Consider the following 16836-nt stretch of genomic DNA (forward strand, 5'->3'; position numbering starts at 1 on the left):
GTTTGATCCCTGGCATGCCATACAGTCCCTGGCATGTTATACCGCCAGGAATGACTCCTGAATGCAAAGCCAGAAAAACCCAAGTACTGCCAGGTGTGGCCTCAAAAGAAACCCAAAAAAAAAGGATTGAAGAGAAATGAGAAAATTTTAAGGGGGAAATCTGACTAGGCCTATGTAAGTATAATAATGTGAATTATCCTAAGAAAGGGAATATTGGTTTTATATGAGAAAATATATTACAGATACTGAGGCTGAAGAGATACTGCAGTGGGTAGGGCACTTGCCTTGCATGCAGCCAAGCTGGGTTCGATCTCCAGCACCCAATACAGTTCCCTAACACCAACCGAAGTGATCAAGGTGTAAGTCCAGTGCCACATGTGACCCCAAAACAAAAACTATACACACACACACACACATATATGTAGGTATGATATATCTGATATATCAATATCTGTCTATATATCAGTATCTATATTATAGATACCACTTAAGTTTCTGCATTAAAAGATTATAATGAAAATCTCTATGGATATAAAAATTAATCAGGTTTTCTCTGGCTGCCAATGAGTTGTAGATCTTTCTGTGTTTTGGATATTCACATTGTTGGGTAAATAATCCACAAACATCTCCCATGAAGCAGGTTGCCTCTCCATGTCGGTGATGGAGCCTTCCTGGTGCCAACAGTTGCCTTTCCTGGAGCCCCACTGGTTTGGTTTGTTTTTGCTTCTCTGTCCATAAAGACACTGCAAAGACTGTTGTCAAGTAGTTCTACAGTCTATCTTTTCTTCTTTGTATTTTGTGACACCAGTCTTACATTTGCATCTTTAATCCACTGTGAACTAATTCTCAGGGCCTTGTACAAGATAATAATCTAGTTCCACTCTTTTGAATGTGGCTGTCCAGTTTTCCCGTCACTGTTTATTGAAAAAACTTTCTGTTCTCCATTGTATATACTTGGCTTCTTTGTGGTAAATTACTTGCCCATACTTGTGGGTTTATTCCTGGGCTTGCAATTCTGTTCCATTGATCTGTATGTCTGCTTTTCATTCTAATACCATCCTGATTTGATTAGCACTGAGGTTGCAATGGTAAGCAGTACAGCAATTTCTCAAAAACATTAAAAATAAAAATGCTATGACATCCAGGAATTCAACTGCTGGTTATTTATCTGAATATAAAAATACTAACATAAAAAGATGCATACATTGGGGCCAGAGAGACAGTACAGTGAGCAGGGTGAATTACTGCCTTGCATGTGGTCAATCTGGGTTGAGGCCCCAGCATTCCATATGGTCCCCAAGCACTGTAGGAGTTAATTCCTGAGGACAGAGCCAAGAGTAATCCCTGAGCAGAGCTGGGGGTGGCCCCAAAACAAAACAAAAAGGTACATACATACAAACCTATGCATGTACATGTATACACCCACACAGAGACACACACAGATACACACACATACACCTCTATGTTCATTTCAACATTATTTACAATTTTACAATTGCCAAGATATGGAAACAACCTAAGCATGTAGCTACCAATGAAGAGCTCACAAAGACAGGGTATAGCACTCAATGGACAATGAACTACCACTGAGCGAGGGGATAAAACATTGCCATTTGTAACAATATGGATCCAGCGTGAAACAAAATCAGACAGAGAATGACAAATCCCACATGACTTCATTCAGTTGCAGAATAAAAAGAAATAAAGATACAAACAACAACAACAAAACAACTCTTAGAATCAGAAAACATAACTGAAGGTGACCAGAGAAGATGGGGCTGAGGGGGGTAAAGTGGGTGGAGGGCTCAGGTGTAGACTGATGGGTGGTGATAATATAGATCAGAGGCAAATGACAATGCTGTGGGGCCAGGAGCCGGGACAGCAGGTGGGAGGCTTTGACCCCAGCACTGCTCTGTTCCCTATGGTGCACAGCCAGAAATGAGTCTCAAGGATCAGGTCCAAAGTAACTTCTGAGCACTGTTGGGTAGAGCCCAAATAAAAAAAATTTTAAACAGGGAAATCAAAGAATTTATAGACGGGTCTGAAAGACCACTCTGGGAGAGGCAGGGAGATGGCACAACGGACTGAGTGCATACTTCGTATATTGGAGGCCGAGGCTCAGCACTGCTTGGCCCCCAAGGACAGCAAGGCACACCCCTGGGCACTGCACCAGAAGCAGCCTCAGAACCCTGCTGGGTGGGGTCCAGAAAAAACAGCAGGACTAAGAATTACTGAAGGGGAAAAAAAGTCACTGGTTAAACTCTGACATCCATGACTGTTTCATTCTCACTCCCCCAACCCCAGGAAGACAGTCGGCCTCCAGGGAGTCCTGTGTTTGTTTTCTGGAATGCTAAGTCCTGGGGGAGTTGGTCCTGAGGGAAGTGTGGAAAGATACCACCTTTTAGGAGAGGGCAGTTGGGACCAAGAGGGAAAAAAGAAATGGATCATGCAGCAAGGAAGGGAAGGAGTTCTTTGGGGACCTGGAAAAAAATGAGGGTGGGGGGGTTAGGATAAATGACAAGTCATCAGGAGGAAACATGTGAAAAGGAAAGCCGAAAACTACACCAGACCCCCCATGCCTGGCAAAGAACCTTGAGTCTGAATTATCTGTGAGCATGCAGAGCCACAAAGCATCGAGGGAGAAACCTCTTCAACATAGCTACAACGGCTGAAAACCAAGCTTCTCTGCACCTCGTAAGCCTCAAATTCAGGCACAACCACAAAGAGAGGGGGACGCCCATTCTTAATCACTGAGGATGAACTCTTCTGGGAGGGAGGAAGGGAACACACCCAGTGCTACTCGGGGACCATGTGGGGCAGGAGAATGAACTGAGGGCTGCTGCGTGCCAAAATGCACCCAGCCCCTGAGTCACCTTCCCAGTCCAGTGGGTACGGGGTGACGTTCCAGTGTTGGATCGAGTTTCATCAAAAGGAAAGAAAACATTGCAATATTATCTGACCTTGCGAAGATTAGAAGGTCAATTTACCAACTTAATGAGATAGCTCACTAAATGAGATAACTTGATATGGATACTGGACAGTGTCCCCAAAAAAAGACAAAAAATGTTCCAAAGAAAATGCTCAATTGAAACATTAGATTTTTCCAGCAGGGCCCAGTGACTTAGTCGAGAGGAAAGGTACTTTGCATGTAGCCAACCTGCGTGTGATCCCTGGCACTAAATATCTGTGCCCCAAGCCTAGCCAAGAGCAATCCCTAAGCACAGGGTCAGAAGCAAACACTGAGCATAGCTGGAGGTCACCACCCACACCCCTAAGAAAGATTTTTCCATCAATAACATCCCCCAAATTTCCCAGGTCCAACTCTCCTAAAGCTTATAAACTTTTAGGTAATTATCCATATAACCATGTGTTTCTGCCAGGGGGTCTCTAGCACCCTCCCAAAAAAATAACCCTGGCTGAACAGAAAAGCCATCCTTTTTAAGTTAGGGACCTGAAATTCCATAAAAAAATAAAAATATCTCTACCACTGGTCACTTAATCTCTCAACTGAAGCAGTCATAATTAGCACCACAAATTACCTACACTTCAGGATTTAAACATAACGCAAGAGGCCAAGGAGGCTGAGGCTGGCAAGAGGCTGGCATCCTGCCAAGCCCGGTTCAAATTCCTGGCACCACATCTGGTCCCCTGGTTCCTAGCATGCAAAAAAGGGAGGTCATGATGGAAGAGAATTCCACATCTATGAAGCATTCCTTAAAAAAAATAAAAAAAGGAAGAAGAAGAAGAAACCTAAACCTTACCAAGTCTCAAGAGCCAGGTCTACCTGGCAAACTGTAAGAATCACAGGAAATGATTCCACTGGACCACAGAGAAAGAGCCAGCAAACTCAGACTGTGGGAAACTGCTCAGGGGGTGCTAACTGGTTTGTGAGGACAGAAAATAATTTGGGAGACTGAAGGAAATTACTATATAAATGTAGTTAAAATACGTGACTTCACATGCACGCCAAGGTTCACAGAACTGATTATACCAAGTAAAATTCACTGTACACAAATTTTACCTCAACTTCACACAGAACTCAAAATTCAGACTGGAGGAAATTCTTAAAAGTATACATTCGTTCATTAACAAATAAACAGAAAGGAAAACTAGAGTGGGAAAACCATACACTTAAAAATTCTTAAAGAGGGGCTGGAGCAATAGTACAAGGCAAGGCAAACGCCCTACCTGCTGTGCTATCGCTCCATCCCCGCCAGGAGTAATTTCTGGGCATTACTGAGTGTGACCCAAATAGAAACAAAAAAATTATTAAAGAGTCGCTGCCCACAAAGGGGCCCTCTGCCTACTCCACAAGCTGCTAAGCCATGGTTCCCAGGGACTCAGAAACAAATCTCGGAACCCAGCAGCTTTTGGCAGAAATCCCTCCAGATTTAATTATTAAGATTTCAGAGTTCCAAAATGACATCATATCCTATTCATAATCAGCAACAGAAAACAAATTCTCTAATGTTGCCTTTTCAGCAGATCTGAGTGTTGGGGTAAAATCCCAACTAATAATGGTGAGTCTGGTGTCAAAATACTGAACATAATCAAAGTAGACAGAGAGTAATGTGCAAATCATCTGCCACACTAGGGGGACGGGGTGGGATGAGGTGTATACTGGGGTTTTTGGTGGTGGAAAATGTACACTGGTGAAGAGATGGGTATTTCATCATTGTATGTCTGAGTCTTAAACCGAAAGTTTTATAACTGCTCTCACGGTGATTCAATAAACAAATATATTTTTAAAAAATTCTTAAAGCATTTATCTATCTTAGAGATTAACTTGCATCTCAAAATGAGTGTACACTCAGCGCACACATGCTCGCTCGCTCTCGCGCTCTCTCTCTCTCTCTCTCTCTCTCTCTCGTCATTTTGGCCTAAATGAAACTATTCTACTTTAAAATAAATTTAAGGGGCTGGAGCAATAGTACAGCGGGGGTAGGGCATTTGCCTTGCAAGTGGCCAACTCGGGTTCGATTCCCAGCATCCCATATGGTCGCCTGAGCACCGCCAGGGGTCACTCCTGAGTGCAGAGCCAGGAGTAAGTAACCCCTGAGCATTGCCGAGTGTGACTCAAAAAGGAAAAAAATAATTAAAAATTTGAAGACCTTACTTCTGGGCCCAAAGAGATAGTACAGCAGGCAGGCCCTTATATGCAGCCAACCTGGGTTTGATCCCCAGGACCGTAAATGGTCCCCCAAGAGTGACCCCTAAGTGCAGATCCAGGAGCAAGTCCTGAGCACTGCCACGTGCCCCCCCCCCAAAAAAAAAGGATGATGAAAGGAAGGAGAGGAGGGAGAGAGAGGGAGAGGGAAAGGGAGAGGGAGAGGGAGGGATGAAGAAGGGGAGGAGAGAGAGAGAGAGCAAGCTCTATTAAGGCGAGAGAGAGAGAGAGAGAGAGAGAGAGAGAGTACAGGAGCTAAGACATTTATCTCGCATGTGGTAAACCCAGTTCAATTCCTAGCACCTCATATGGTTCCCAGAGAACAGCAAGGAGTGTTCCCTAAGCACAGAGTCAGGTGTGACAACTGCTTCCCCCATGGCAAGCACCATGATCAGGCATGCGTGTGACCCCTGGGCCTGGCAAGTAAAAACAACAAAAACAATAACAACAACAACAAAAGCATGGGGGGATGGGGGGGGATGTTTCCAGAGTACAAAAAGCAATCTGCAGCTCTATACGTGCTCTTTTCTCTCCATAGTCGCCTCCCCCCTTCAATAAAGCTATTTAAAAGAAAACAATAGATATAAATTTAAAACAATTTTTTTTAAACATTTAAAATGGACCCATGTCCCACAGTGTCACCATGTAAACGGTTCAGCTTCACAGCCTCACGAATGATCTCAGAAAAGATGCGAAGCTCAGGAAGATCCCAGGTACCGGGTCTTGGCCCTGAAAACTCTGGGGCCTCCTTGGGAGGGGTCAGGCAGAGATTCATCCCAGTGCTACAGATCCTGAAGCCCTCGGAGCACACAGCTGCCTGAGTCCACAGTACTGACAGCCCAGTGGGAGCACAGCAAGTTATAGAGTAGCACAGAGCCCTGCTAAGCTCAGTAAACAAAAACAAGATCACAGAAGGCTCAACTAGTACCAACCAGCTCGGTAAATCCTCAGACGATGACTTTATTAATTGCATTGTGAGATATAAATTTTTTTAATTTTTCTTTTACCGAAATATTTTTTGATAATTCCTCTTACCATTTTGTTGTAACAAGTAAAATAAAATACTTTATTTTGTCTCTACTAAGGACCAGGCTTAGTTGGTGGGTGGGTCTGTAGCTCTGTAGCACTGTCCTCCCATTGTTCATTGATTTGCTCAAGCGGGCCCAGTAATGTCTCCATTGTGAGACTTGTTGTCACTGTGCTTGGCATACTGAATACATCACAGGTAGCTTGCCAGGCTTTGCCATGCAGGCGAAATACTCTCGGTAGCTTGCCGAGCTCTCCGAGAGAGGCGGAGGAATCAAACAGCTTGGCCGGGCTGGTGGCTAGCAAGGCAAATGCCCTACCGCTGTGCTACCGCTCCACCTGGTGGGTGGGTAATTGAGGCAATGATGGAGGACAGTGGTGGAGGGACTGGTGCTGGAACAGTGAATGCCTGAAATGACTATATTATAAATGACTTTGTAAACTGTCACTGTCTTCCCATTGTTCACCCATTTGCTCGAGTGAGCCCAGTAACGTCTCCATTGTAACAACTGTTACTGTATTTGGCATATCGAATACATCACGGGTAGCTTGCCAGGCTTTGCCGTGCGGGCGAGATACTCTCAGTAGCTTGCTGGGCTCTCCGAGAAGGGCAAAGGAATCAAACCCAGCTCAGCCGGGTAGGCGGCTTGCAAGGCAAATGCCCTACCGCTGTGCTATCGCTCCACCCTGGTGGGTGGGTAATTGAGGACAATGATGGCGGACACTGGTGGAAGGACTGGTGTTGGAACACTGAATGCCTGAAATGACTGTATTATAAATGACTTTGTAAACAATGGTGTTTAAATAAAGTTGGGGAAAATATGTATAAAAAGTAAAATGCAAAATTAAATAACAAGAATGACAATACCAAGTCTTGGCAAGAATATGAAACAAACAGAATCCCATATATTCTAGTAGAATATAAAATGGTGTGGCCACTCTGAAAAACACTTTGGCAACACCGTTAAAAAGTTAAAAAGATACCATAAGACCAGCAAGTTCACTTCTAGACATAGACAAGAGAAATGAAAATATGTGTCTGCTTAAACATGTGTCTACCTAACTCAAATGTTCTCAACAGTTGTATTTAGACTAGCCGAAACTAGAAGCAAGCCAAATGTCCTTCAACTGAATGAAAAAACAAACTGCAGAAAAGAAGAGTCATACTATGGACTACCTCCTCAGCAACAGAAAAGAATTGGCTACATAGATAAACCCAAAGCATTATCCCAAGTGTATGATGCTAGTCACAAGACTATGTGCTACATAAATGGAATGATTCAAATACATGAAATTCTAGAAAAGACAAAACTACAATGACAGGGAAAATAATTTAAAAAAAAATAACCAATAATGGTTGCCAGAACCATGATCACAACAGGCTGTGAGTTTCTTTGGGGTGCAGGAGGGCAACAACTCCAAGAGCTTCTAGATCACAATTAGATTGCTCATATTCTAAACTTTAGAGTTCCTGGAGGTTGTAGCCACAAATGTGGCCACATGACTTATGATACACTACACCACTGACGCATCAAGAGTAGCACACAACATTTGATGGGGCTTAACAAACATGTTTGTAATGTCTTATACAAGGGCTTAGCAGCTCCATAATGAAATACAACAGTCTTCACACACTTTCCTCTAAGGAATCTTTATTGGACCATTTTTAGCAGATAACATAACATAACAAGCAACACAAAATCAATTGTTTCAGTTCGCTTTGAAGGACACAGTTTGGAATTTGGAGTGGAAACATTCAAAATATGGTGGTGGGAAGGAGCAATGGCGGTGAGATTGGTGTTTGAATATTAAATGTAATAAATTATTGTGAACAACTTTACAAAAATAAAAGTATTAGACAACTGAGGAACTATACATAATTCTCAAAAACTTACCAAACCGTATGCTTAAAATTATCAATTAGCCTCAATAAAGCTGTCTGTTTAAGAAGACTTGAAGGAAAGGTAAATAAAAACAATTTCAACAGGCATGCGCATATGTTGCCCAAGCCCATGTGCTGCTTGTGCCCACGTGGCCAAGCACATGTGACGCCCGAGCCATGCGGGGCCAGATGTGTACTGAGGGTCTCCTCACCTCTGGAGAAGCCTGCGTTCTCACTTGAATGTGTTATTCTCTCTCCCTTTGCTTTCCCTCCTCCCCCTTCCTCAAAAACTCTCCAGATAAAAATTGTTTTTACTTCAAAAAAAAGAAAAAGAAAAAATAATTTAAACAACAGTAGTAGCTGGAGAGAGAGAAGACAGGGATAAAGGTGTATATGCCTTGCACAGAACTAACCCAGGTTCTGTTCCTGGCACAGTTGTCCCCGTGACAACCACCAGGTGTGGCCCCAAAACCAACCAATCAATAAGCAAGCCACAGGTGTCATTTATTGAGTCCTTCATAATTATCATGCACTCTACATTCATTATTTCATTGAATCCTCTCAAAAAAAGCACTCACTAAGTACTACAACAAAGAGTTACCAAATACATAGCAGAGTGAGGCACTGTCCTAGGTGCCAGAATAGAAAAAAAAGACAAATATTTCCATGCTTATACAACTTATATGCTACTTGAAGAGAGCAATGATCCTACAATGTATGTAATATTGCAGGAGAATGAACAGACTCAGAGGTTAAATATTCTGCCCACGAGCCAAAGGCAGTTGGAAGAGCTGGGACTCCAACTCTCGCTAGTCCAAGATTTCTCAACCTCAGCATCAAGTGATAATTTTGGTTGGATGTTTCTCAGCTATGGGAGGCTGTGCCATCTACTGTAGGATGCTTAGCAGTATTCCCGGCCCCTACCCACACATATCCCTACTCAGCCACCAGAAATGTCTCCAAATGGGCTAGAACAATAGCATAGCAAGCAGGGCACTTGCCTTGCATGCAGCTGACCCAGGTTAGATCTCTGGCACCCCATATGGCTCCCAAGATACCATCCAGGGGTGATCCCTCAGCTCAGCGCCAGGGTGAGCCCCGAACACAATGGGGTGTGCAATCTCACCCCCCGAAAGTCTCTAAGCATTATAAAAGACACCATGGTGGCATAGCTGCCCCTCAGTGACAACCATGGCTCAATCTCCCCACACCTGACCCAGCCTTGGCTCAGATGCTGAATTCAACTATACCCTGGTCATCAGGATACAACCAGATTCCACTCTGTCACCCCAACAGTCAAACCACTGCCAAAAGCAACCTCTTCAACCTCCAAGGACTACAGGCAATGTTCGTGGAAACCGTTCTGAGGATCAATATGCAGAATTCTGAGAAAGCCCTTGTATTTACACAGAGTCATCACACAGCTTTTCTTCATTTGTCTTCACTAACAAACAAGGAACTATGTAGCTCATTCATGTCTCTAGCCCTAGAACTAGTAAACATTTTTATGTTTTTTAGAATTCAAATGGAATTCAAATTATTGCATACACCAATAACAAACCTAGACTTGCTAATCGTAGTGGCTAAAATAAAATAAGTAACATAAAATCTGGAACATCTGGCAATATACCCACCCTCAACCCCCCCCAAAAGAAAATTTTTTTTTAAACTCAAGATTTCTGCCTTCAACAGAAAAACCTAACCTGGGCCCAGGAGACAGAATAGGAGGGAAGGCCCTTGCCTTGTGTGCACCGTGCCTGCCACACCCTGGTTCGAATCTCCAGCACCACACATGGTTCCCTGAGCTCTACCAGGGGTCACTGCCTGGGGTCCTGAGCACAGAGCCAGGAATAGCCCTGGAGCACTGCAGGGTGTGGCCCAAACCCTTCCTCCACACACCCCTAAAAACAAAATAAGACTAGCCACCCGAATCATTCAGGAAAGCTTTAATCAGTAAGAACCCAACCAAACGGGACATGATCCTCATAAGATCCGAAGGTACCCTGTAACCCAGAGGCTCCCAAATTCACAGGGCCTACTGCCCCCTTTTCAAAAGAGAAACCATTCTGCATCCACACTGGAACGCTAACACCATCCCAACGAGACCCTGAGTCGCTGCCCATGAATGGCCTTTCTGGCTCCTGATCAAGCTGCTTAATGGCCATGATCCCAGAGACTCAGGAGCAAATCTTGGAACCCAGCAGGTTTTGGCAGAAATCCCTCCAGATTTAAGTGTTAAAATTTTGGAATTTCAAAATCGCACAGCCACTACTGCGGCTCCGTGACATCATATGTTATTCTTAACCAGCAATAGAAAACAAATTGTCTACTGTTGCCTTTTCAGCAGATCTGAGTGTTGGGGTAAAATCCCAAATAATAATGGTGAGTCTGGTGTCAAAATATTGAATGTGATCAAAGCAGTGAGAGAGTAATGTGGAAATCATCTGCCCCACAGGTAGGGGGAGGGTGTTGGATGGGGGTAGACTGGGGGTTTTGGTGGTGGAGAATGGGCACTGGTAAAGATACAGGTGTTTCATTGTATGAACGAGACTTAAACCCGAAAGCTTTGTAACTGTTTTCACGGTGATTCAATAAATAAAATTATAAAAAAAATTTTTAAAAAGTTAAGGTGGAGTTCATGCCCAATTCAATCAGCTAATCAGTGGCTGAATAAATAGCAGTACTCCTACATTAAAAAAAAAAAAAGAAAGAAAGCTAACAGATTTCTAGCAAAGAACAGAGAGCGTACTCTAACTGTGCCCAAGGCTATGACAAGCCCCCATCATTCCAGCACCCACCCCAGGCCAAGGCAGGCAGGGGAGCAGCACTGCCCACTTTGGGAGACACTGCTCTAACCCATAACCCAAATATTGCTAGGAGACACACGGAAGACTTCAGCATGTTCCAAAACCACACGGAGATCAAGTTTCCAATCTTAAAATTCCTTTCAGTCTAGCAGTTTATCAGAGGCATGAAATACTATCAAATTATTCTGGACCACCAGAGCCCTATCCCATACTACATATCTCATGCCACCAATTAAGAATTTTACTGAGCACCCCCTCAATGCTGGGGCTACAAATATGAACTAAAACAAGGAAAAATAAGTTTTAGTGGGAAAAAAAAGATACAAGGCAATAGCAGTATGGTGTGAAGTGCTTGCTAATCTCCAATTCCTTAGTGCTTCTTAAACTGCCTTATAGCTTGGTCTGTACCAGGAATGTTCTCAAGAGATAATTCAACTGTGTCAGAGCAAAAAAAAAAAAAGTTTCTTTAATAAAGTAACTTAGTCACTAATGTCTATCAAAAAGAATGACTTAGGGGCTGGAGCGATAGTACAGCGGGGGTTGGGCATTTGCCTTGCACGTGGCCGACCTGGGTTTGGTTCCCAGCATCCCATATGGTCCCCCAAGCACCGCCAGGAGTGATTCCTGAGTGCAGAGCCAGGAATATACCCTGAGCATCGCGGGGTGTGACCCAAAAAGCAAAAAAATAAATAAATAAAGACTTAAAAATGGAGTTGGGGGAGGAATTTCTACCTAGAGGCCCAGCAGCCCGCAGCCACACCAGACACCCTCCAACACAGAAATGGCCCAGCTTTACCACTGAACCTTATCAAGTTGCCAAGACATCGGTTTCACAGTTCCTGGACTGTGCAGCCACATATGTGGCTCACAACATCTTCAAATTTCATAGTACTTGACAGCTTGACAGCCCCGTATTATCACAGTAAATCTGACAGAAAAATTGAACAGAAAACCACCAAGCTCAAAGAACAAAAACAGTAACACAGAGGGCTCAACTAGCAGCAACCAACCCAGTAAATTTTCAATGACTTTAGTAACACCATTGTGAGATAGAACAACGATCACAAATTGACTTTTGTTTATCTAAGTTTTGCTAACTCCATTCGCCTTTGTGTTGTAACAAATATATGAAGTAAAATGTTGGTGTGTGGGGGCTGGAGCAATAGCACAGCGGGTAGGGCATTTGCCTTGCACGCGGCTGACCCAAGTTCCATTCCCAGCATCCCATATGGTTCCCTGAGCACTGCCAGGAGTAATTCCTTAATGCAGAGCCTGGAGTAATCCCTGTGCATCGCCAGGTATGACCCAAAAAAAAACCCAAAAAACTAAACAAGACTTAATACTGCTACCTTAAAATCAAAATTGCAGCACCCCATTTTCAAAGTAGAACAGGATATATGATATTAAACAACTCTACTCTGTAGGTCAACTCAAAGGAAAACTAAAAGCTGTATTTAGCTATTAATTTATTTTTCAGTGCTCATTGCAAAGTCATATTATTTGATGTGAAGGGGTTAGTGATAATAATAAAAGAACTAAGGTCCTTCTGGTTCCTTAGATATGACTGAATCCCTGGTACCACATATGCCCCCCCCCCCCCCCGCCCTCCTCCCAACATACACACACCAGAAATAGAGAGCTTTCTGGTCACCATATGTAACTGTTAATGCCAGTTGTAAAATCTGGGGACAGGGAGATAGTACAGTAGATAAGGCACTTGTCTTGCCCTCAGCCAACCCAAGTTTGATCCCAAACACTATATAGTGTCACCCAAGCACCACCAGGAGTTATTACTGAGCACAGAGCCAGAAGTAAGCCCTGAGCCCAGAAGGGCCTACAAGCCCCCTCACCCCAACAAAAAAAGTCTTAGACAGGGAGAGAGCGCAAAGGGCCGAGAAAAATTCTGCATATGAGAAGTCCGGGTTCAGTCTTGACACCACAATTTCTAAGCACCAGCAGGTTTAAATCCCAGGTCCCAAACTGGGAGAAGGTTTCCAGATCCACCAATCACAAACAAGGAATTCTGGCTATAACTATTAGATCCTTTCATTAAAATCCACCTTATAAGATTTTACCTAGCCACTTTGTTTTTGATTTTTAGAACAATCCCTGCTTTCTGGGGGGGGGGGGGGGGGGGAAACAAACTTATTCTTGTCCGTAATACTTCTTTATCTATACTAGCTATCTGTCGAGGTCAAAGACCTGACCCGAGGAGTATCTGACCATAATCAGACATGCAGAATATGTGCTTTCGTGGTTGCTAGCTGAGAATATAAGCTTAAACTCATTGCTATCCACTGCTTACCAAAATCTGGTTAGAGAAGATAATATTCATGGAATTATTTAAAGATTCAATCATTCAATAATTTAATCAACTGTTTGGAGGTGCCAGGCACAATTTAAGCGCTAGGGATTAAGCAGAGTCCTTGGAACTTATCCATCCTTCTCTGAACCTAGCAAAACCATCAGTGAGCCACAAATTTAAACCACGTTGCTTTAGCTCTTTGGCTTATGTTCACGACCTGAATCTGGATTATGAAGCATTGTTAGAAGCAATCTTTTAAAAAGTTTGTCCTATAAGGTCTGGAAAACTCGTTACTACAAAATCTAAGGCCTTTACATGCCTTGTATGCAGTCAACCACGGTTCAATCCCTGGCACATGATCCTCTAAGCATTACTATGTCGCCCAGGACCATACTCTGAGCACCTCTGGATATGGTCCTGAGCTCCCAAGCACTGCCAAGATGGTACACTCTGGCATGGCAGGACCCAAGCAGCACAGAGCACAACCACAGGAGAGAACCTGGAGCCAAGCTGGCTGAAAATCGCCAGGAGGGGCCCTGAGGCTCCTGAGCATCAACCAGGAGGCCTACAAAAACAGAAACTCACTACTCTATTTATTACTAGAAAGTTTTTCCCCCTACAAAACTAGTCACCACTCTGAGGGATGTCTAACAGTCAAAAAACTGTTGTGCTTCTCTTGAACATGTGTTTGTGTTACTAAACACAAACCTAGAAACTGAATTTTATTACCTTCTTGTTCTGGAAAACAGTCCAATACAGAACCTGGGTCCAGAGTGCATGTAACTGACACTGGCTCTATCTCTGACACCTTGACCAGAGCAGAGGACCAGGAATAAGCTCTCAGCTCAGCAGCATGTAAACCCCACCCCTCAAAAAAAAATTGTGGAAGTATGTGCTCTTCTCTGCAACTTAATGAAAAACTCACTTGTTTAAAGATGACTGTTACTGTGCTATGGCCCAAGTGTTTATTAGACCTTATGTACCTGTGAAAGAAACCTTTTTTTTTTTTTTTGAGTGGGCGAGGGAAATTAAGCAGTATTCAAGGCTTACTCCTGGCTCTGTTTTCAGGAATCAATGTTGGCAGAGCTTCTGGGGACCATACATGGTGCTGGGGATCAAACCCGGATCAGCTGCATGCAAGGCAAGAGCCTTACCTGCTATACTATCTCCCTGGCCCCAAAACCTATTTTTCTAAGTATTTTGAGGGGGCCACATCCAGCAGTATTCAGGGACTATTCTGGCTCTGTGTTCATTTAGATCCCTAAGCGTCATCGTGCTTCGGGATCTAAGTGCAGTTTGCCCAATGCAAGGCAAATGCCTTAACCCCTGTTCTACCTCTCCAGGCTCAGAAAAATATTTTTTAACTGCATATTTATTAGATACATTATAAGATACAAATGAAGCACCCGGGTCAAACTGTCTGGGTTCAAATCCTGGTTCCAACATTTGTCAGACTGGGTAAATATTTGGCTTCCCTATGCTTCAGTTCTCCCCTCAGCAAAACAGTGATAAAGATCCATACTTCCTTGAGTGGCATCAAGGATTACAGAAGAAACTTTGTATAAATCAAGTACACACAGTACTGGTTCATGATAATCATTCCCTGAACACTAGCTTTCCAGAGAGAAGGTGCAGAAGTTAAAATTCAGACTAAAGCGAAAGCCTCGAATTTGTCCATGAATCCTCTCTTTCCCCTTATCTTAGACACCCCACCAGGTGCACGCTTTGCACACACACATGCACACACGTGTGCACACACACGCACACACGCACAAAGTGTACAGGTAGTATTTTGAAGGCCTCTGATGATCTTGCATATAGTTCCATTCATAAGAAAGGAGCTAAATTAAAAAAAAAAAAAACTTGGTCTACTGGCAGTAATATAATGATGCAGGCGGGGAGCAGAGTAGCCGAGCAAGTGGAAAAACACGAGGCACACGGGGACAGCGCTCGGCCTTACCTGCTTTTCCGTTTTCGAGGCGGTTTCTCCACTGTGCCAGTCAGTCTACAGGGCAAACAGAAAACAAGACGGTCACTAAAAGTCACGGCCAGAGACGACCTCCGGCCCTACGGTGCCGTCAAGAACGTGTCTCCTGCAGAGGGACCGGCTCGAAGCTTAGCTCCGCTCCCCGTGCACCCCGAGGGGCAAAGCGGGGCTCCCCGCTCCCCAAACGTCTGCCCTGCCCAGACCCCGTTCCGCCTCCAGGCCCCTCGCTCCGGCCTCGGCGCCTGTTTGTCACAGCACTGCTCCCCCAAACCACCCACCTCCACCTCCTCATTGTCTGCCTCGTCACCCCCGCAAGCCCCTCGGGCCTCCCCGCTCCCCGCGCCCACCCCCTCCGGGCCCCGCCCCTCCGGGCCCGCGCCCCCCGCATTCCACCGCGCCCCCCGCACCCCCCCCCCCCGGCTTGCCGTCACACGCCCCCCGCGGCCTCGCCCGCCCAGCCCGCGCCCGGGTCTCCCCCGGCCCGCCCCCCGCCTCCAGGGCTCGGCGCCCCCGACGCTGGCACGGCCCGGAGCAGCTGCCCAGGGCCCGCGCCCGCGCCCGCGCCCCGACCTCCACCCGCGCCCCGGGCCACCTGGGGGCCAGGCGACTCCGCGGCTGCTGGGACTGCCGGGCTCCTCTGACCATCCGGCTCCGGCTCCGCCGCGGGAGCTGCTCCGGCGGCCGCGGGGCTCGCTCGGGAAGCTGAGGCGGCGGAGGTAGGAGTAGGCGGAGAGGCGGGAGGAGGGCCTCGCGCCTCGGCCAGGCTTGCTGCGGAGCCCGCCCCCTCCGCGCCTCTCCTTGGCCCCCATTGGCTAGAGCCGCAGTGCGGCCGGAACTCGGGAGCTTGATTGGTCGCCCGGGCCGTCACATACCGCCGCCCAGAGTTTGGTTGAGATGGCAGGTGGCGGCGGAGGTGCCTTAGGGAGTGCAAGTGGAAGCGGGGAGACCTACGCGCCACCGTGCGCCAGAAAGTCGGAACTGCACCTCCGGCGCCAGACACCTGCTGGCAGGTTCCCTAACTGAGTGTCCTGCATCCCACACACCTGCTGGCGCCCCCCAACACTGCATCTTGCCAACACGAGAAGTCAGGCTCTGCAATTTCTCAGAGTTCTCGGGCAGGTGCGACCGTGAGGGAGCTCTCCAAATTAAGCTTCGTTTTGAAGCAGCGCATGTGTTCTGCAGGCCCTGTCTACATCATTGGTGGAATGGTCTCTGGGCTCGCAGATACTCTTCATAGAGGACCCAGCCAGAGGTATTGATCAAAATGGTAATTCAGTCCTTTGCGGAAAAGATAAGAAATATAGGCGAAGATTCTAAGAAAGCATGAGATTTTTTTAATTAACATAAAAGAAAAATCAACAAAGCCAACAGGATTGATGCCATAACTAAAAGCAACGTGTTCCATTTTGAAAACTTAAATGAGCTTGAATGTGTGCTAACCGTCCTTGATCCGTATAGTTTAACTTCTACACGCTAATTTTAATTTTTGTTGACAGACCCAAGCATGCAAGACTACCAGCACGTAAGCACTATATTAGCTGCCTTTCTCTTTGACTTTTAATGTCATCCTTGAAAATAAGGCGTAGCTCATGAGTATATGCATTTCTTCCTTTACTCTGGTATCACCTTCAACCTCTCTATTCCTTGGATAGTTTTTGCTTT

The 16836-nt window shown here is 45.3% G+C and overlaps 1 protein-coding gene across 2 annotated transcripts in view; it reads right to left on the reverse strand.

Annotated features, from left to right (window-relative positions):
- LOC130042725 (protein SCAI) overlaps window positions 1–15920 on the reverse strand; it is a 135404-nt gene extending 119484 nt beyond the window's left edge. The window contains exons 1-2 of one of the 2 annotated variants that reach the window (XM_056134906.1): window positions 15767–15920; window positions 15148–15192 (exon numbers count right to left, since the gene is read on the reverse strand). In XM_056134906.1, coding sequence (XP_055990881.1) covers window positions 15148–15192; window positions 15767–15819 — 98 coding nt within the window. In that variant the 5' untranslated portion in view covers window positions 15820–15920. The remainder of the gene's footprint in view (window positions 1–15147; window positions 15193–15766) is intronic. The other variant, XM_056134907.1, reaches the window with a different exon arrangement.
- Window positions 15921–16836: the final 916 nt, after the last annotated feature.

The sequence above is a fragment of the Sorex fumeus genome, unplaced genomic scaffold (genome assembly GCF_029834395.1).
Source record: "Sorex fumeus unplaced genomic scaffold, SorFum_2.1 ptg000109l, whole genome shotgun sequence".
Lineage (NCBI taxonomy): Eukaryota > Metazoa > Chordata > Mammalia > Eulipotyphla > Soricidae > Sorex > Sorex fumeus.